At 41.3% G+C, this 21,463-nt stretch overlaps 1 protein-coding gene across 17 annotated transcripts in view; it reads right to left on the reverse strand.

Annotated features, from left to right (window-relative positions):
• Positions 1-387: 387 nt before the first annotated feature.
• Positions 388-21,463, reverse strand: part of PPIP5K1 (diphosphoinositol pentakisphosphate kinase 1) — a 45,322-nt gene continuing 24,246 nt past the window's right edge. For 7 of the 17 annotated variants that reach the window (XM_027571745.2, XM_035728180.1, XM_027571742.1 and 4 more), the window contains 4 exons: positions 18,443-18,625; positions 16,819-16,956; positions 7,297-7,410; positions 388-2,389 (listed from right to left, as the gene is read on the reverse strand). In XM_027571745.2, coding sequence (XP_027427546.1) covers positions 1,443-2,389; positions 7,297-7,410; positions 16,819-16,956; positions 18,443-18,625 — 1,382 coding nt within the window. In that variant the 3' untranslated portion in view covers positions 388-1,442. The remainder of the gene's footprint in view (positions 2,390-7,296; positions 7,411-16,818; positions 16,957-18,442; positions 18,626-21,463) is intronic. The other 10 variants (XM_027571756.2, XM_027571753.2, XM_035728184.1 and 7 more) reach the window with 3 other exon arrangements.

Consider the following 21,463-nt stretch of genomic DNA (forward strand, 5'->3'; position numbering starts at 1 on the left):
GTGTTCTGGGCTTTCCCAAAATAACATGTCAAGGAGGCAGAGAAAGACCATAACCCCTTTATATCAACTCCTCCTAACACTCCAAAGCATCAGAGTGAAAAACTAAGTGGGTGATTCCAAGAATCTGGTGAGAAGGCAAGCACCCAGTGGTGCTTCACAGAGATAGAAACTCTTATCTCCCACAACACTACTCATTGAAGACATTTTAGGATGGTGGGCTGACTGCCACTGGGACCTCCTAGGATGCCTGATTATTTTATAGTCCCTTTCCACTCAACTACAGCAGCTTTTGTCTGGTTCAGATTAATTTAGTCACGAACAGACATGATGGATTTATACTCATTCATTCTTGAATTCACAAGGACATCATCACCACCATCACCATTCTTATTATTTCGTATTTATTGAGCACTCATAATGTTCCGGCCACCCCACTCCAATGACTGCATTATTCCTCCTACCCACACCCATGCCCATCCCCATATCTTTGGGAAAAGCTTCATAATCACACCTGACCCTAAAGACACAATGAGAAAAGGACATACCTCTTGGGAACCCTGGAGTGTTTGGTCTTTGGCCAGTCTGTCCCTGGCACTACTACAGAAATATATATAATCTTTGCTCATGTCTGTACAATATTGATCTCCGCTGATTGCTTAAAATAGAACCTGATTTTCTCTACTACATCATCTCTTAAGCCAAGTAGCCCTACAACAAAAGGAGGCCCAGCTTCACAGATTGGCCAAGAACCCCCAGAACATTTTAAGTAGTTACTCTTAAATTTTCATAGCAATCTAATACCTATTTTTCCCTGGGGCTATTGCCCAGAGGAACAGGTCTGGGGCAGCGGGGGAACTTGGGATGACATATAAAACACCCATAAGCCCAATCTAAAGATTAGTGGCCACAGTGGATGTTTGGGAAGGAGACTCGCTTTTTTCCCAAACATTTCAGACAGACATCCTGGGCCCTCCTGAGGAGTGCTAGCAAACACAAGAGTCCTCCTGAATGCACATATGGTCTAAGGGTACCTTGTGAAATTGTGAATATTTCCCCAGAAAAGTGGAGACCTTGGAGTCCCCTTTTGCACTTGCTGTCCCAGATGGTGTCTTCAGCAGTTAAGTGGCATTTCCTTTAACAATCTGGAATTTCCTGGGATGCTCAGAGGAGGTTGGGTAATGAATGATAGATCAGCCCACCCCTTAATGGAAATCCTATTCAAGTCTAATGGCCATGTGAGGAGTCAATGGCTGCTTTGAACATGAAATTGGCTCCTTCTCAGGCCCAGCTCTGGCACAGTTCTTGGCTTCATGCCAAGAGGACTGCTTCCTCAGACACCTCTGGTGAGATCCAAGGTCTTATACTGGCAGGTGAGTTAGCCAACAGAAGAAGTTGCTAGCTCAAATAGCTGGTATAGTGTGATACCACTAATGAGAACATGATTAATCACATGTTGCTGGTGGGAGGGGGGAGTACTGGTCACCAGCTAAAGACTGGCTCTGAGGGTTTGGATCCCTAGATGGATACTGGGCTTGGGGAGTATCCTCTCCAGGCAGCTGGTCAGTCACCTCAGGGACCACCCAGGACTGCTGATTAACTTCAGGGACTTCCTGAACCTGCAGATCATCCTCCCCCAGAAACTCTTGGGATGGTTTATTAACCTCAGGAATGTCCTGAGACAATAGATTGATTGCAGAAGCCTCTAGGGCCAGCCTGCCAACCTCTGCAAAGAACTCCTGGCATGGCTGGCTGAGCTCCTCAGGGGTCTCCTGGGCTGGCTTGCCACCTTCCACATGGATTTCCTGGACCAGGCCACCAATCCCTACAGGGAACCCATGGGCCAGCCTGCCAACCTCCACAGGGACCTCCTGGGATGGCTGGCTGATCTCCTCAGGGTTCTCCTGGCAAAACTGGAAAGCTTCCTCAGAGATTTTCTGGCACAGCTGGCCCGCCTTCTGGCATGGCTGGTGGATCTGAGGAACCTCCTGACATGTCTGGTCAATGTTGTCATGATTCTCCTGGCATGGCTGGCTGATGTCAGGGACCTCCTGGCATGGCTGGCTGATGTCAGGGACCTCCTGGCATGACTGGCTGATGTCAGGAACCTCCTGGCATGTCTGGCTGATCTCCTCAGCAACCTCCTGGCATGGCTGGCTGGTTTCCACAGGTGGTTCCTGTGAAGCCTGGCTTGGTTCAAAAGGTTCTTGCACCCCTTCAATAGGGAGCTCTTGTTCTCCATTCCTAAGGAGCATCCCAAGGCTTTGACGTTCTTCAATCATGTGTGAACTTAAAGAAGGCTGATCACTGAAGCCAAAAGGGCAGTTACCATCCACTGCAGTGGGGGAGGAAGGACCAGCACTGGACACAGTGCTGGAAGGGCCACTGCTGTCTGTAAAACAAAGTCAGGAGACCAAGTCAGGCAAGCTGGAAGAGTAGGCTCTATTCAATGTATGTAGTTCAAATGCCAGAATATATAGCCTTGAGGAAAGAGGGTCTGAATTCTTCCTAAGCTATGCAGAGACTGCTCAATTAGCCCAGCTCAGGAACTCTTGATCTGACCTAATATATACTACAGGAGTACACAGGAGCACTAAGGTACATCTAAGACTCCAGGAGAGAGTGATGAGGCCCACTTCATCCAGTTCTTTCACAAATGTACCCCCAACCCAACTCTGAATTCCCAAGGTCATTTGGGAGCATACCAATGCTGTAATCCAGTGGTTCATAATTAAGGGTATATATCAAAAGTATGGGATATTTTTTAAAAATAAATATTTCTAGGTTCCATCTCTAGAGATTCTAATTCTGTAGGTTAGTGTAAACATGTGGGGTGGAGAGGGAATGAGGTCACTATATTTTGTTGAAACACTCCCAATTAAATCTGATGTACATCTTTTGTTAAGAATCATTTCTTTAAAGCAATCAACATATTTCTGGGGCAAAGGTAATCACTGTTTATAGCCCAAGAGACAATTAAGCAGGAGAATGTAGAAAAATCTTATGAATGAGAACAGTAGGAAGGAAAATCACCTTAAGATGGAAGACTGCCATGGAATCTCTAAATGGCAGAGGTTCATAATTAACCTTCCTGGGAGTCACTGAACCCTTTGAAACTCTAATGACAGTCATGGACTATCTTCCAAGAAAAATATACATATGGATATTCACACTAATCTTCATAAAATATTCCTGGGTTTCAAAGACTTTACCCTGAAATCCATCCCTGGATCCAAGGTTAAGACCTTCTAAGTCTTGGGACACACAATGTTATAGGCTTGTGGATGTTACAGACATATACAACATAAAAATTAATTACCCCACTACTGACAGTAATAAAATGAAGGGCTTAGAGTCTTCAATACACTGTGGGATAATTTCTACCCCAATCTCTACTACTCCATTGACCTCTAGTAGGGGACTCATCTACTTTTCTTTTTGTAAATGTATTTATTAATGGCATTGTAACTTTATATTTAAAGCACTCTAATATCAGGGCACCTGGGTGGCTCAGTCGTTAAGCATCTGCCTTCAGCTCAGGTCATGATCCCAGGGTCCTGGGATCGAGCCCCACATCGGGCTCCTTGCTCCTCGGAAAGCCTGCTTCTCCCTCTCCCACACCCCCTGCTTGTGTTCCCTCTCTCGCTGTCTCTCTCTCTGTCAAATAAATAAATAAAAATCTTTAAAAAAAATTAAAAAAATAAAAAATAAAGCACTCTAATATCAATAATGATCAATTTTGGATATAGGGGGCACCTGAATATCCTTGTCATCAAAGAGAACCTGGGAAAGTTGGCAAGCCTGAGCCTGAGAAGGCTGAATCAGTCATTGAGTTTAGGGTATGCCAGTTCTCTCCTTTCTGTAAAGGGCCACAGGAGGCATGCTTCAAGAAGAAGAAAGAGGAACATGGTTTGGGCCAACAAAGCCTATATAGGGCAGACAAACCCTAAAGAAAATATTTACCAATGAGGCGACACACCTCATACTGAGTCAAAGGTCTGATAGATTAAAAACAAGAAAAAAAAAAAAAAAGAGTTCCCCCAAGGATAGAAGTAGCCTTAATATTCAGTTAGTGGTTTGATTCAGGCAAATCAAAGAGGTCAGGCAGAAGTAGAAGCAGGAAGGGCACCTGAGTGGCTCAGTCAGTTAAGCGTCTGCCTCTGGCTCAGGTCATGATCTCAGGACCTGGGATCAAGCCCTGTATGGGACTCCGTGCTCAGCAGGGGGACTGCTTCTCCCTGTGCCCCTCCCCCTTGGTGCTCTCTCTCTCTGTCTCTCTTCCTCTCCCTCTCCAATAAATAAAAAATCTTAAAAAACAAAAACAAAAACAGGGAAGCAGAAGCAAGATAAAGATAAGGTTTCCAGAGGCAGCCAAAGCAATCTTGAGAAAGAAGAACAAAGCTGGAGGTATCACAATGCCAGATTTCAAGATATACGACAAAGCTGTAGTAATCAAAACAGTACTGACACAAAAACAGACTCATAGATCAATGGAATAGAACAGAGACTCATGCTTATATGGTCAATTAATCTATGACAAAGGAGGCAAGAATATACAATGGGGAGAAACAGTCTTCAGTAAATGGTGCTGGGAAAACTGGATAGCTACAGGCGAAAGAATGAAACTGAACCACTTTCTGACACCATACACAAAAATAAACTCAAAATGGATCAAGGACCTAAATGTGAGATCTGAAACCATAAAAATCTTAGAAGAGAGCACAGGCAGTACTCTCTCTGACATCAGCCATAGCAACATTTTTCTAGATATGTCTTCTGAAGCAAGGGAAACAAAAGCAAAAATAAACTATTGGTACTGTATCCAAGTAAAAAGCTTTTGCACAACAAAGGAAACCATCAACAAAACAAAAAGGCAACCTACTGAATGGTAGAATATATTTGCAAATATTATATCTAATAAAGGGTTAGTATGTAAAATATATAAAGAACTTATACAACTCAACACCAAAAACCCCCAAATAATCCAATTAAAAACTGGGCAGAGGACCTGAATAGACATTTTTCCAAAGAAGACATACAGATAGCCAACAGACACATGCAAAGATGCTCAATATCACTAATCATCAGAGAAATGCAAATCAAGACCACAATGAGATATCACCTCACACCTGTCAGAATAGTTAGAATCAGAAAGACAAGAAATAACATATAACTCTGTATATTAACTAACTGGAATTAAAATAAAAACTTAAGAAAAAAAAGACAAGAAATAACAAGTGTTGGCGAGTATGTGGAGAAAAAGGAACCTTTGTGCATTGCTGGTAGGAATATAAATTGGTGTAGCCACTGCAGAAAACAGTATGGAGGTCCCTCAAAAAATTAAAATAGAAATGCCGTATGATCCAATAATTCTGCTACTGAGTATTTACTGAAAGAAAATGAAAACCCTAATTTCAAAAGATATATGCATCCCTATGTTTATTGTAGCATTCCTTACAATAGCCAAGTTATGGAAGCAGCCCAAGTGTTCACCAATAGATGAATGGATAAAGAAGATGTATAAAAAAAAAGGGGGGGTGCCTGCGTGGCTCAATCAGTTAAGTGGCTGCCTTCGGCTCGGGTCATGAGCCTGGGGTCCTGGGACTGAGCCCCACATTGGGCTACTTGCTCAGCGGGGAGCCTGCCTCTTCCTCTCCCTCTGTCTGCAGCTCCCCCTGCTTGTGTTCTCTTTCTCACTATCTCTATCTCTGTCAAATAAATAAATACAATTAAATTAAAGATACACACACACACACACACACACACACACACACACAATGGAGTATTATTCAATCATGAAAAGGATGAGATTTTACCATTTGTGACTATATGGATGGACCTAGAGGGTATTATGCTAAGTGAAATAAAGGAAGACAAACACCATTGATTTCACTTATGTATAGAATCTTAAAAAAAAAAGAATAAACAAATAAAAAGCAGAATCAGACCTAAAATACAGAGAACAAGCTGATGGGGAGGGGTGGTAGGAGGCTGGGTAAAATGGGTGAAGGGGAGTGGGAGATACAGGCTTCCAGTTATGGAATGAATAAGTCACGGGAACAAAAGGTACAGCACAGGGAATACAGTGAATGGTACTGTACTAGCATTGTATTGTGACAGATGGTAGCTACACTTGTGGTGATCAGAGCATAACGTATAGACTTGTTGAACCAGTATGTTGTATAACATTGTGTATCAACTATACTTGAATTTAAAATATATATATATAACATTAAAAAAAAAAAGATTTCCAGGGGCACAAAACCCATAAACATTCCAGGAGAGATAAAAGGAGCAATGGCAAGGTGAATGTAACATAATCTGAAATTCAGGGGAAGAGCTCTTGGAATCAGGAAGGAATGTTTCTTCTGCATACACAGTGCCAATTCTACAACTGTTTAACCCAGATGCTGAAATATGAATATTTGTTTCAGTCCTATCCAATGAAATAATAAAAGCCATGTTTGATTTTAGTTATTTCCTGGAGGCAGGTTGAATAAGGAAAGGATTTTTCCATCACTGGTGTCTCTGGCCCTTATCCTCCCTCTGACTGTCACCGGGATCTCCCCTTCCCTACAATTACCCTAAGAACTCCTTGTGACTACACTGTTACCAAGGAAAATTAGTGATAGGCTAGAGATTTTATTTATTTATTTGTTTGTTTATTTATTTAGAGAGCACCAGTGAGGGGCAGAGGTAGAGAGAGACAGAATCTGAAACAGACTCGATCTCACAACCCTGAGATCATGACCTGAGCCTCAACCAGGAGTCAAACGCTTAACCAACTGTGTCACCCACATGCCCTTTGTGATAGGTTAGAGATTATAAAGAAGAGATGGGAAAAAGCAGCACCTCAACTTGAACTAACAGCTGAGAACAGACAACTTGAGAATAGGGACATGTAGAAAGTAGTAGCAGATTCTAGTTTCCTTCTCCCCGGTTTTCTACGTACTCAGTTTCCTCTCAAGTCATCTGTACTTGAGAAAGCTATAGATTCCCAAATGGGAATCTGAGGAGAATGAAGTTTCATCCTTTCTTCCCCAAAGCACCCTCTGTGACATTATATTTTAGGAGCCTCTCCAAGGAAACAGAGGGGTCATGGAAAATGGAGATAATGAGACAGGGTAAACAGATCCTCCCTTTACCTTGGAAACAGCAGATGAGACTGCTTCCCCTACTGGTTATTCCTGGTCTTTCAACCCTCATCTTTGTTTCCCTCATGAGACGACAGGTCTCTCATTCACCAATCCCTCCATCCCTCTTGGCCTTTGTCCAGGCAGTTCCAAAAGGATTACTTACACCAAGGGGGCTTCTCAGAGCGCTGCCGGAGTTGTAGGGTAGGTGAATGAAGAGTACGGGGTGGGGAAAATGGGCTATCTGAGGCTTGGTTGCTGTGCATAGAGTCAAAGAGGGCTGCATAGACCGGGGAGAGAGAAGGAAGGAAAAAAATTTTGAGGAAGCATTCAAGAATCACAGGTTCTCCAACTTACACATTCTCACGCTGAAAAGTAGCATTTCCTAAGGATCCTTCACACAAATCATTTTTAATATTTTAAACTTTATATTATGAATATTTTCAAACATTTTTGCTCCCTCCCCCATCCCCCCTTTTTAAAAAAAGTCTTTGAAAGACTAGTACAATCCATACTGATACCTTCATCTCCTATATTTACCACATTGATGTGCTAACATTTTGCCATATTTGTTTCATGCATTTCTTCATGTGGAAGTTTTCTTTTTAAAATGGCAGACATTATGAAATATTTCACCTCTAAATACATCAATAGGCATATCTAAAATATAAGGAATTTTCCCTACATAGCCACACACCATTAACAAACCTAATAAAATTTCAGAATAATACCCTAATATCATCTAATACCCAATTCATATTCAAATGTCCCACAATTATTCCCAAAATGTCTTTTATAGTAATATCCAAACATGAACCATGTATTGCATTTTGTTATGTCTCCAAAGTCTTTTTTAATCTAGACTATTATCCCTCCCAACACCATTCATTTTCCTCAGAGTGACTTTTTTTTTAAAGATTTTTATTTATTTATTTGAGAGAGACAGAGAGAGAGAGCATGTGCACAGGAGCAGGAGGAGGGGCAGAGGGAGTGGGAGGGAATCTCAAGCAGACTCCCCGGTGAGCATGGAGCCCGACACAGGGCTTGGTCCCATGACCCTGAGATCATGACCCGAGCCAAAATCAAGAGTTGTATGCTTAACCAAATGAGTCACCCAGATGCCCCTCAAAGTGACTTTTTGAAAAGAACAGATTAGTTGTCTCATAGAACTATCATGTCTCACATTCTGGATTTGTCTGATTGCTCCCTTATAGAATCATTTAATTTATTTCACTATTGCTTATATTTCCTATAAATTGGAAGTTAGATATAAAAGCTTGATTGGATGATTCAATTTAAATAACCTTTGGTAAAAATGCCAAAGAGGTGATCCTATGTACTTTATATTACATCATATTAGAGGCACATAAGGTCTCACTGTCCCATTAAGTAAAGCTAAGTTTACTAACTGGGTTAAAGTGGTAGCCACAAGATCTCACCATTGTAAAGTTTTCCCCTTCTGATTATAGAGGTAACTTACCCTTTGGCACCACCCCATCAACATTTTACCTAATCGTGTTAGTATCTATTGATGATCCTTAATTATTTAAATGGTGATTTTCTAATTCGATCAATCCTCCAACATTTATTAGATGGCATATTTTCTGTAAAAAAGAGCTTTCCCTCTTCAGCTGGGGCTATTGGATTACAATGAACTTCAGTTCTTACTGAAAAGGCAGAATAAGTGTTTATTTCCTTTTATTTAGTTTTCAGAGAAAAGAGGTGTGAAAAGTATTCTCCAATTGTAGCAGATGAGAATTATTTTATTTTTGCTTTCTTTTTTGTAGAATTATTTACTTATTATTTATTATGAGCTCGGGGATTTTTATATATTCAGTGTACTTTAATCAATTACAGTAAATTTTGAATGCTAAAATGTTCTAGTTGTATCGCTTCTTGGCTTTTTGGCTAAGATCGAGTGTAAAATGTTCCAGTTGTGGTCAGTGGGAACCTCTTCAGGCTTGACTGCTTCCTTGCTTTTGTTATAACATGCCTCAGGACGACCTTGTACTTTCCTTGCCCTAGACTATGTATTCTCAACGAAATTGGTTCTTGGAAAGGTAAAAAAAAATCTCAGATATTCCATTGGTTTATGGTCCATCACATGGTCATGGACCATAAACAGATATATATTGTATATTTGTGGTATTAAAATTCCATGTAGTGGGGGTTTACTAGGGGAAAGAATGTCTAAAAAGACTGGGGGAGGAGTGTGAACGTGGGATGTCTTTCCACTTATTTAGGTCTTCTTTAATTTATTTCAGCAATGTTTTGTAGTTTTCAGTGTACAAATCTTTAAGCTTCTTGGTTAAATTTGTTTCCAGGTATTTTATTTTGTGGATGCTATTATAAATTGTATTGTTTTCTTAATTTCCTTTTTGGATTGTTCATTGCTGGTATATAGACACAAAATCATTTTTTTGTGAATTGATCTTGTACCCTGCAACTGTGCTGAATTTGTTCATTAGTTCTGGAAGTTTTTGGGGGGGATTCTTTGCATTTTTTCTATATAGGACCATGTCCTCTGCAAGTAGAGATAGTTTTACTTTCTCCTTTCCAATTTCTATGTCAATTTTTTTCCCTGCCTAATTGCTCTGCCTAAAATTATCAGTACAATGTTGAACAGCAGCGATGAATATGGGCATCCTTGTTTTGTTCCTGATCATAGGGGGAAAACTTTCAGTCTTTCACCATTGAGTATGATGTGCACTATGGGTTGTTCATAAATGCCCTTTATCATGTTGAGGAAGTTCCCTTCCATTCCTAGGTTCCTGGGTGTTTTTATTATGAATGGGTAGTGGATTTTATCAAATGCTTTTCTATGTCAGTTGAGATGATTGTGAGTTTTTCCCTTTGTTCTTTTAATGTAGTATATTACAGACTGATTTTCTTATGTTGAATCGCCCTTGCATTCTTGAGATAAATCTCACTTTGTGAACTTGCTGTTGGATTTGGTTTGCTAGTATTTTATTGAGAATTTTTGCTTCTGGGGCACCTGGGTGGCTCAGTCAGTTAAGGATCCAATTCTTGATCTCAACTCAGGTCTCGATCTCAGGGTCATGAGCTCAAGCCCCTCATTGGGCTCCACATTGAGCATGGAGCCTACTTAAAAAAGTACAGAGAATTTTTGCTTCTATATTTATAAGTGATACAGGTCTGTAGTTTTCTTATGGTGTCTTTGTCTGGCTTTTGCATCAGGGTAATGTTGGTTTCATTGAAATTGTTTCCTCCTTTTTTATCTTTTGGAAGAGTGTAGGAAAAAAATTGGAGTTAATTCTTATTAAATGTTTGGGAGATTTCACCAGTGAAGCTATCTTGTCCTGGACTTTTCTTTTTTGAAAAATTTTCTACTGATTCAGTCTTTTCTGTGTTATAGATTATGTTCAGATTTTCCATTTCTTCTTGGGTCAATTTTTGTAGTTTGTTTCTAGGAATTTGTTCATCTAGGTTATCTAATTCATTGGCATACAATTGTTCATAGTGCTTTTTTTTTAAGATTTTATTTATTTATTTGAGAGAGGAAGAGAGAGCGTGCATGCACACAAGTGGGGGTGGGAGGGAGGGGCGCAGGGAGAGAGAGAAGCAGACTCCTCACTGAGCAGGGAGCCAGATGCGTGGACCCTGGGATCATGACCTGAGCTGAAGGCAGACACCTAACTGACTGAGCCACCCAGGTGCCCCCATAGTGCTCTCTTATAATTCTTTTTATTTCTGTAAGGTCAGGAGCAATGTTCCCACTTTTATTCCTGATTTGGTTATTTGCATCAATCAACACTCACCTCTTCTTAATCTGCTAAAGGTTTGTCAATTTTGTTGATTTTTTTCAAAGAACCAACTTTTGGTTTAGTTGATTCTTTCTGTTTTCTATTCCTTACTTATTTTATCTCTGTCCTAATCCTTATTATTTCATTCTTTCTACTAGCTTAGGGTGTAGTTTGCTCTTCTTTTCTTAGTTCCTTAAGGTATAAAATTAGGTTTTTGGTTTATGATCTTTCCTATGTTTAAATGCAGGTGTTTACAGCTATAAATTTCTCTCTTAGCACTGGAATGTTGCATTTTCACTTTCATTCATCTCAAAGTATATTCTAATTTCCCTTATGATTTCTTCCTTAGCAGAAGGTTAAGAATGTGTTTGATTTCAACATATTTGTGAATTTTCCAGTTTTCCTTTATTAATAATTTCTAGCACCATTCCACTATGTTGGAGAGGATATTTTGTATGATTTCAATCTTTTGAAATTTATTTAACTTTTTTTGTGGCCTACCATATGGTCTATCCTGGAGAATATTCCATGTGCACTTAAGAATCTGTATTTTGGGGCACCTGGGTGGCTCAGTCGCTGAGTGTCTGGCTTCGGCTCGGGTCATGATCCCAGGGTCCTGGGATCGCACCCTGCATCAGGCTCCCTGCTTGGCGAGGAGCCTGCTTTTCCCTTTCCCACTCCCCCTGCTTATGTTCCCTCTCTCGCTTTGTCTTTTTCTCTCAAATAAATAAATAAAATCTTTAAAAAAAATCTGTATTTTGCCGGTGGTAGGATGTTCTATATGTCTCTTAGGTTTAGCTGGTTTACAGTGTTATTGAAGCTCTCTGTTTCCCTATTGATCTTCTGTCTTGTTGTTTTATCTATTATTAAAGGTGAGATTGAAGTCTCCAACTATTTTTGTAGAACTACCTACTTCTCCCTTCAATTCTGTCAATGTTTGCTTCATGTATTTGGGGGCTCTGTTGTTTGGTGGGTATGTGTTTATAATTTTTGTATGCTCTTAATGAACTGACCTTTTTATCAATATATAATGACCTCTGTCTCTTAGAACAACTTTTGACTTAAAGACTATTTTGTCTGACATTAGCATAGTTACCCCAGCTCTCATTTGGTTATTATTTACATGGAATATCTTTTTCTATTCTTTCATTTTCAACCTTTTATACTGTTGGATCTAAAGTGATTTTCATGTAGACAGCATATAGTTGGATGATTTTTTTAAAAATCCATTCTGCTGGGGCACCTGGGGCCTACAGTCAGTTGAGCATCCTACTCTTGGTTTCAGCTCAGGTTGTGGTCTCACAGTGGTAGGATCGAGCCCTGGGTCAGGCTCCACCCTCAGTGGGGAGTCTGCTTGGGCCTGTCTCTCCTTCTCCCTCTGCCACTCCTCACCCCCAGTCTCTTTCTCTCTAAAATAAATAAATAAATCTTTTAAAAAATCCATTCTTAAAAAAAAAAATCCATTCTCCTAATCTCTGCCTTTTGAGAGTTTTATTCATCTACATTTAGAGTAATCACTGATAAGGAAGAGCTTAATTCTGCCATTTCACTATTCGTTTTTTATACATCTTATACATTATTTTGTTCCTCATTTCCTCCATTACTATCATCTTTGTGGGTTTTTTTTTAATTTTATTTATTTGAGAGAGAGAATGTGCAGTGGGGAGTGGCAGAGGGAGAAAGAGAGAAGTAGACGCCCTGCTGAGCAGGAAGCTGAATGTGGGGCTCAATCCCAGGACCTGGAGCTGAAGACAGATGCTCAACCAACTGAGTCACCCAGCCACTCTTCATCTTTGTGTTTAATTGATTTGTTTGTAGTGTACCATTTCGATTCCCTTCTTATTTCCTGTTCTGTATATTTTTTAGGTATTTTCATTGTGGTTACCATGGAGATACAATTAACATCCTAAATTTATAACAATCTTATTTGAATTGATGGCAAATTTAGCTTCAATAATATACAAAAACTCTGCTCCTATACTTGTCTTTTTTTTTTTTTAAAGATTTTCTTTATTTGACAGAGAGAGACAGTGAGAGAGGGAACACAAGCAAGGGGAGTGGGAGAGGGAGAAGCAGGCTCCCCACCAAGCAGGGAGTCCGATGCAGGGCTCGATCCCAGGACCCTGGGACCATGACCTGAGCAGAAGGCAGACACTTAACAACTGAGCCACCCAGGTGCCCCCAAAACTCTGCTCCTATAAAAGCTCAGTCCTCACCTTATGTTATTGTCACAAATTATATCTTTATACATTGTATGACCATTAATACGGACATGTAATGACTATTTTATTCATTTGTGTGTTAAGTCATATATGAAACAAAAAAAAGGAGTTACAAACCAAAAATACAGAAATGCTGGCTTTCTCCCTCTGCCTCTCTGTCAAATAAGTAAACAAAATCTTAAAAAAAAAATTGGTTGTTAATCTTATTAAAGATCCCTTGTATGTGATAAGTTGCTTTTCTCTTGCTACTTTCAAGATTTTCTCTGTCTTTTGACAATTTGATTATAGTGAGTCTCAGTGGGGATCTCTTTGAATTTATCCTTGTTGGTGTTTGAACTATTTGGATGTATAGATTTGTGTCTTTATCAAATTTGAGAAGTCTTCAGAGCCCTTATTTCTTCAAATATTTTTTCTGCCTCTTTCTCTTCTTCTGGGACTCCCATTATGCATGTGTTGGTATTCTTTTTTTTTTTTTTTTTTTTTTTTTGACACAGAGAGAGAGAGCACAAGCAGGGGCAAGCAGCAGAGGGAGAGGGAGAAGCAGGTCCCCTGAGGAACAGGGAGCCTAGTGTGGGGCTTGATCCCAGGACCCCAGGATCACGACCTGAGCTGGAGGCAGAAGCTTAACTGACTGAGCCACCCAGGCACCGCATATGTTGGTATTCTTGATGGTGTCCCACAAATCTCTTTGGCTCTGTTAATTTTTTTCCTCATTGTTTTTTTCTTTCTCCTCTTCAGATTAGAAACTTTCAAATGACTTATCTTTAATTTTGCTGACTCTTTCTTCTGCCTGCTCATATCTTCTAAGAAACCTTCTAGTGAATTTTGCATTTCTGTTAGACTTTTCAGTCTCAGAATTTGTTTGGTTTCTTTTTATACTTTCTATCTCTTTAATGATATTCTGTATTTGCTGAGACATCATTCTCCTGATTTCCTTTATTTAGTTCTCTGTCCATCATTTCCCTTAGCTCTTCAAGCATATTTAAGATAGCTGATTTAAATTCTTTGTCCCAGTGAGTCTAACATCTGTGCTTTCTTGGCGATGGTTTCTGTTAATTTCTTCTGTAAATGGACAATACAGTCCTGTCATCTTTGCATATTTTATAATGTTTTGTTGAAAACTAGACATTTTGAGTATTATAATAGTATTAACTCTGAATATCAGATTATTCCCCCTCCTTATGGTTTGTTTTCATTGTTTGCCGTGGGCTGTGGCTGTTTAGTGACTTTTCTAAACTATTCTTGTGAAGTCTGTCTTCTTTGTCATATGTGGTCTCTGAAATCTCTGTTCCTTTAGCTTGTTTCACAGCTAGTATTCTTTTTAAAAATTTTTTAGACTCTATTTATTTGAGACAGAGAGAGAGAGAGAGAGAGAGAACATGAGCAGGGAGAGAGGGGCAGAGGGAGAGGAAGAGCAAGAGGCAGACTTCCCACTGAGCAGGGAGCCCGACACAGGGCTCGATCCCAGGACCCCGAGATCACGACCTGAGCTGAAGTCAGACATTTAACCAACTGAGCCACCCAGGTGCCCCACAGCTAGCGTTCTGACAAGGATTTCCTTGAATGCCAAGAACCAAAAGAAGGGGAGAGGAAGATGGGGGGAAAGGAGGCAAAGGGAGGGGAGGGGAGTTCTCCCAGGCTTTGCAGATTGGTTCTATGTTGAGGTATTCCTTCAACACTTAGCTAGACTGTTTACAAATCCCTCTTAGCAAAAAAAAAAAAAAAAAAAAAAATCCCTCTTAGCCTTCAATTCTTGCTTGTGCTGAGTCTAGAGTTCGGCCAGAGGGAAAATCTTAGGGTCATTTCATGTGTTTTCTGCGCATGTGTCCTTCCCTAGGCATGCACATGGCTTCTAAATTCCCCAGTATATGTGGGGGCTTTTGAATGCCTTAATTTTCCAAAGAAACTCTCTCCCCAAGTTTTCACTCCAGACTTCCAGTACACTTGTTCGCCTCAATTATCAGCTTTACCCCAGGCAGCAGCATGTTGCTCATTTGCCTTACAGTGTTTCCAGAGAACACTTTCTACGCAGCTACTCTTCAGCTGTGACTCGGTGAAACAAAGGGAAGCACCCTGTGACAGATCTTCAAGTTAGACAAGTTAGAACCGACAAAGAGCATTCTTTGAGAATAAAGTCTGTTCTGCTCCTTTTGGAACTAGCGACCGGAGCTCCACACTGAGAACATGCCCTGACACCAGTAAGACTGCTGCTGAGGCTGGGCAGAGGGTAGGATAAGAGATAGGAAAATGATGGGAAGCTTCCTGCCACTCTTAAGTTACCTCTTCTCTTGACTGAGGATTTTCCTGATTGCTCCAAACTTCTGATTATTTTCCAGAGTTCTGACAAAGCTGATTCTGATAGTTTTTTATTGATTTTTTTTGCTGTTTCTGTGGAAGGACAAGCCTTTGGAACAACCTATTGCTTAATTTTTACATTTAGATTTCTGAACCATATGGAGTTTATCTTGGTATATAGTATGAAGTATGAATTCAATTTTAATTTTTGTCATATGACTACTCAGTTGTGCCAACTTCATTTATTAAAAAGTCTACCTTGGAGCACCTGGGTAGCTCAGTCGGGTAGCTCCTGGGGTCCTGGGATTGAGCCCCATGTGGGGCTCCCTGCTCAGCAGGGAGTCTGCTTCTCCCTCTCCCTCTGCCTCTCCTCCTGCTTGTGCTCTCTCTGTCTCTCTCTTTGTTTCTCTCTCTCAAACGAATCAATAAAATCTTTAAAAGAAAAAAGATACACTTCAGCTATATTTGGACTTTATTCCTTAAAAAAAAAAAGTCTGTCTTTCCTCCAATATTTTGAAATGCTAACTTCATCTATTTCTAGATTTTCTATCTTGTTTGATTGGTCTGTCTATTCTCGTATGAATACAACAGTGTTTTCATTATAGAAGTTTTATGGAATGTTATAAAATCTGATAGGGCTAGTAACTTTTCATTACTCTGGGGTGCCTGGATGGCTCAGTCAGTTAAGTGCCTGCCTTCGGCTCAGGTCATGATCCCAGGGTCCTGGGATGGAGCCCCATGTGGGGCTCCCTGCTCAGCAGGGAGCCTGCTTCTCCCTCTCCCTTTGCCCCTTCCCCCAGCTCATGCACACACAGTGCTGGCTCTTTCTCTCTCTCTCACTCTCTCTCAAATGAATATATAAATCTTAAAAAAAAAAAAAAAAGCTTTTCATTACTCTTTTCAGGGTGTTCTTTGGCTATTCCTGCTTGTTTATTTTTCAGTGAAAACTTCAGAATCAATTTGTCTGACTTCAAATCTTTTTTTTTAAAGATTTTATTTACTTATTTGAGAGAGAGAGAGAATGAGAGATAGAAAGCACAAGAGGGAAGAGGGTCAAGAGGGAGAAGCAGACTCCCTGCTGAGCAGAAAGCCTGATGTGGGACTCAATCCGGGGAATCCAGGATCATGACCTGAGCCGAAGGCAGTCGCTTAACCAACTGAGCCACCCAGGCACCCCTCAATTTGTCTGACTTTAGAAAAACATCAGCATTTTTATTGGAATCACGTTAAATTTATAAATTAACTTGGGAAGTTATGATGTTAAAGTGGCCTATGCAATTAAACAATTTTTCAAATCTACTTTTGTGTCTTTTTGGAGTGTCTATCTTTTTAATTTACTACCCACATTCTAGGAAGGATAGGAGTAGGGACAGAGACAGGGGTGTAAGATAAGAGTATTCTCCATACCTGCAGATGCCTGTGCTTGGGCATCAGTATGGCGCTGGCAGACTCTACTCAGGAACTCACTCACTTGATGCAGGGAAAGGGCATTATGCAGTGTTTCCAGGGGGTAGATCGTAGGCACCATGGAACACCCTTCAAACCCTGTTAAAAAAGAGATGGGCAAAGTCAATGTTATTCCTGCCAGATATACCCCAACTGTCCAAGGAAGCATGGAGAGTCCCTGGGAGCCATCAGGAAGAAGAGTCCGTGGCTTTTGGAGTATGGGGTATCCAAGATCTCAGGAGAGGGAACTCTTTAGAGCCCCTAGAGGTGTCTGTTTCTCACCTCCAGATTTCCTAAGAAGTCTACCTGCTAAGGCCTCCAAGTGAATCAAATCACCTCTCATCCTACCCATGGAGAGCCTGCAATGACCCATGGAAAAATCAACAGAATTCCAATAGGGTAAGCACCTACATTGCTCTTGCTCTTTCTAGGGGAATAAAACACAAGTCCAGAGGTAAGGGGTGAAACTGAAGGTCTAAATGAGGTAGGGAGGTCATGGAGCTGGGAAGAAACAGATTTCAGGGATCATGTAAAGAAAACCAGATTAAGGAGGAGGGCATGGAATCTGAAGAAGGATTCATGCAGATTTAGGATATGGGTAGAAAGGCTAGAATATCTGGAAGCAAGCTGGAGTGCATGCAATACACATGAAGCTCAGCCAAGGAAAACCACATGCATGAACAGGCTAGGGGATGGAAGTTCTTTCTTGGTCATTTCCATCACATCAAAGCTTCTCCCTCTGCTCTCACTCAAAAACCCCAGACTTGCTAGGATTTCTCTATTCCATCAGGAAAATGAGGCAAATCCTTAGGAAGAAGAACAAATACTGATTCTCTCTCCGAACCCAACAATTCCAATGTAGGTTCACCAGTCTGGTTAGGGTAAAGGGTAAACCTAAATATACAACCCTAATCCCAGGGCCTGTTGATGAAAAAAAATGAACCCCCCATTGGAGGATCAAGAAGCACACATCCCAAGCATTTTTTCAGCCCCCAATCTTTCTTATGTCTCTTTATAACTCCTTAAAGAAACTAAGAGTAGACAGGACAGCAATATCTATGTAAGACATAGCCTCCTGTTCACTAATGTCTAAAAACCTATAATTCAAAAGGATTATACCTGACCATCTTCTAACTCTGGCCCTTGTCTGTTTCAAAGATTCAATTAGGACCTTTGTGCCTCAATTTCCCCCTGTACTCTTGTGGCAGGAGAGTAGGAGGAGTACAGTCTCTAGCTCCTCAGAGTGGCTAGAAAAACGTTTGCATTTGAGGATGGTAGGAGCAGAGGGTTATAGAGACAAGAACAGATTTCAGGGCAAGAGACTACTCCTATACTGAATAGGACTGGCAATGGGTAACATTAGGAGGCAGTAAGGAAGGAGGACAGTAAGGGGATGAGCAGCCAATGCTACAGCTACCAGGCAGTCTGGCTCCAATCCCATATCCAAGCAACTAAATGCAAGTCACATAAACTTAGGGTAAACAGGAGAAAGGGATAGGTGGACTCTCCTGCCAGAAGTGCAATAAGCAAAGCAGTCAGTCCCAGCCAGGGTAGTGGCAGCAGCCAGCTTGGTGGCAGGGGGTACCGTAGAGGCACTCGGGGTCATCCTGGCCTGAGCGCAGCCAGTTCCGGAAGAGGCGCAGGTGGTAGGAGCACTGGTGCAGGTGATGCGCCAGCGTGGCATCCAAGGAGACTGGCCGGCCCCCTGGACAGTCAGAGGAAAAACTGCGCAGCAACCGGACCACAGGGTGCTGGTCATCCAGCAGCTCTGGAGGGGATGGGGGGGGGACCACGGCAGGAAGCACAAAGATAAAGAAAGAGAAGAGGGAGAGACAATGAGGGGGGCACTGAGTGGCACAAGCATTACTGGGAGGTGGGGCCACTCAGCTCCAAGGGGAGCTAAGAGAGAAGCAGAGATGGTCAGAACAACTGGGTATCTCTTGCAGGGAAGAAGAGTGTCGGCATCACACTGAGTCTAAAAGAAGGGGCTACTGAGGCATCATCATACAGCAAGGCCCTCCCCTCTTTCATTGAGCTTAATTCAGTGCTTACAGACAGCAATCACCTCATTCTAGGTGGGGGTAAGCTGGCAGTTTTGTGGCTGGAGTCTTGATTAGAGCTCTAGTGTCCTTGTTCGTCCCTGGACAAACCCTACTTAGGGCCTGCTTCATAGGCGAATGTATTTATAAAGTTGGTATAGAGATGCAAAGCTTCAAAGTCACTTAGAGAAGAGGGTCAAGAATGGTATAGGGTATTAAAGCAAAGTTTGAAGCTAAAAAGGCTCCTAAAGGCTCAGGCCAGGCCTTCTGGACCAGACTCCAAAATAGCCACAAACAGGGCCGGTGTTAGGTAGATGGCAAAGGAAATTGACAGGACACCAGGTATAAAGGTCCTTTAAAACAAAAGAAAAAAAACAGAGTATGTAAAAAAGAGAATCAATACGTAAAAATGACAATATTGACTAATCAGCCTTTACTCTTGTCCAAATACACAGATTTTAAAAAAATGTTTGCATAAATCTCAGGATTCGGGGGACTCTGTAGCCATTACTGAAGCGAAAAAAAGTTAGATAATTTTGTATTTTCTTCCCACTGCTGGTGAGTCCAACTTTGTTCAGCTGGTGAGTGAAAAAGCTTCAATCCTGAACGACTTACAATTTTAGCTGCTTGCAAACTTTGTGGATATATGCAATTCAACTGCAAACTGTTGAAGGCAGTGAAAGGGCATAGGAGAAACAGTAAGGAAAAGATCCTAGGAAAAAGGTATGGGGTCTAAAGACCTGATGACAAGATACTGGTATAGAGAAGGAAGGTCAAGGTAGCTAAAAGATGACTGCTCAGAACTCCCAGACCAAAAGTGGTTCCACAGAGTGATCTTATGAGACTATGGTTTTCAGAGACCTCAGTCTGAAAGTCAGAAGAGGTTTCAGCTCCACTCAGGCACTAACTGTACCCTAGAAGATAATGGGCTTGGTAAATCCAATGGGTACTCTAACATTCTGGATGAGGGTGAACCACAGTCTCTTTCCCACTATATCAATTTACTTTGGCGAGTTCAGTGGGCAATTTAGTAATGGGCCATACTTGTATACTCAGTGTAGTCATAAGATGTGACAGAAGCTTATCAGGAATATAGGCAGGAATGACTGAGATGTGTTCTTTCATTAAGGTAAGGAGATAGCACTGCCTTGCCTCCTTTCCAAAGCCAGGTCCAGGTTTTCCGGCTGCTATTTCAAAGTGAGACATCACAGCAATGAGATGGTGATGATGGGACAGTAGGGTGCATATTGTTGTCACTAATCTGCCATAAGCAACTGTAGACAAAGCATCCACTCTGTAATTGCTACGTCAGTCAAGCAAGATTTGACCATGGGATAGAGCCCTCATATTGTCCTGAGGGAAATATTAAATCTAGGTACTCTTTAGCAAGACACATAATAGCTCCAAATTTCTCCCGATACCAACAGGGAGATCCCAGATTCTGGCTTCTCAAGCACTTTATCTTCCAAACTCAAGTACAAGAAGAACAATGGCAAGAAGGCCTCTGTGGAAGTGTGCAGGGTGTTGGAGGAGATCTTGAATTTACTCTCCTGTACTCTACTGAATTATCCAGGTCTTTCTTCTTCTCTTCCTTATGGTAGAATTAATTCATCTCTTCTTCAGCTGGTGAGGCTGCTAATCAAGGCCTCAGGGAACTAGAGATATATAGGTTTGAGGATCTGTTTTATGGATCTGGATCTCATCTCACAAAGCCTAAGAAGTAGGAGATCAGTGATTTAACTCTGATTTCAGGGGCCCCAATCCCAATACTATATTTTATATTCTAAGTAACACATCTCCTAAGTCCAAGTCCCAGGCTGTGGGGCTGGGGCTGGTGCATGAAGTTCTACTCTGGAGATTACTGTGGCATATGAAGGCCAGAAGAATTTGAAACTAAATGTGTAGGCACAGTAACGCCACTCTGAAAGGGGAGCTCCTATCACAGGCACAAATGGGAGCCGGGGTGGGGGTGGGGTTAGCCAACCTAGGGAAATTTCAGCAGTGCCTAGTGGAGAGGTATGGCCTGATTGGGCTAAAATCTAGCACTTGCCATTGGCTAAGGAGTTTTTTCCAGCCAGGAAGCCAGGCTAATTTTACCTCCTTTGGAGAGACTTAGTGCTTGGACAGAAGAAAACCATGTATAAGAAAACTGGATTTACCTTGAAAACAAGATACAAGGCAGAAAAAAACTAAGAATATAAAGGATAAAACAGGGAGTAAGCCCTTGGTTCCCCTGCCATGCCCTACAAAGAGACCACTGCCCTTCAGTTTTTGGTTTACACAGATCTCTAAACTCTCCCACCTTAGTACGGCCAGACCAGTTCTTCAATATTTTTGAAATATTATTCATTCCTAAGCTCCCCCAGAAATCCCAGGAGACATCTCAACTTTCACTTCAACCTTCTCTGAGATAGCAGTGTCTTAGGTAGGCTGGGGCTACCAGGAAACTGTGTGGTAACACATGCTGTATAATTCAAGGTACAATCCCTTTTCCTTTACCCATTGCCTCCTACTCCCGTCTCTCTTTATCCCAAATCAATCTGGGCTCCTGTTTTCTAGGCCCAGGC

This window comes from Zalophus californianus, chromosome 6 (assembly GCF_009762305.2).
Source record: "Zalophus californianus isolate mZalCal1 chromosome 6, mZalCal1.pri.v2, whole genome shotgun sequence".
Lineage (NCBI taxonomy): Eukaryota > Metazoa > Chordata > Mammalia > Carnivora > Otariidae > Zalophus > Zalophus californianus.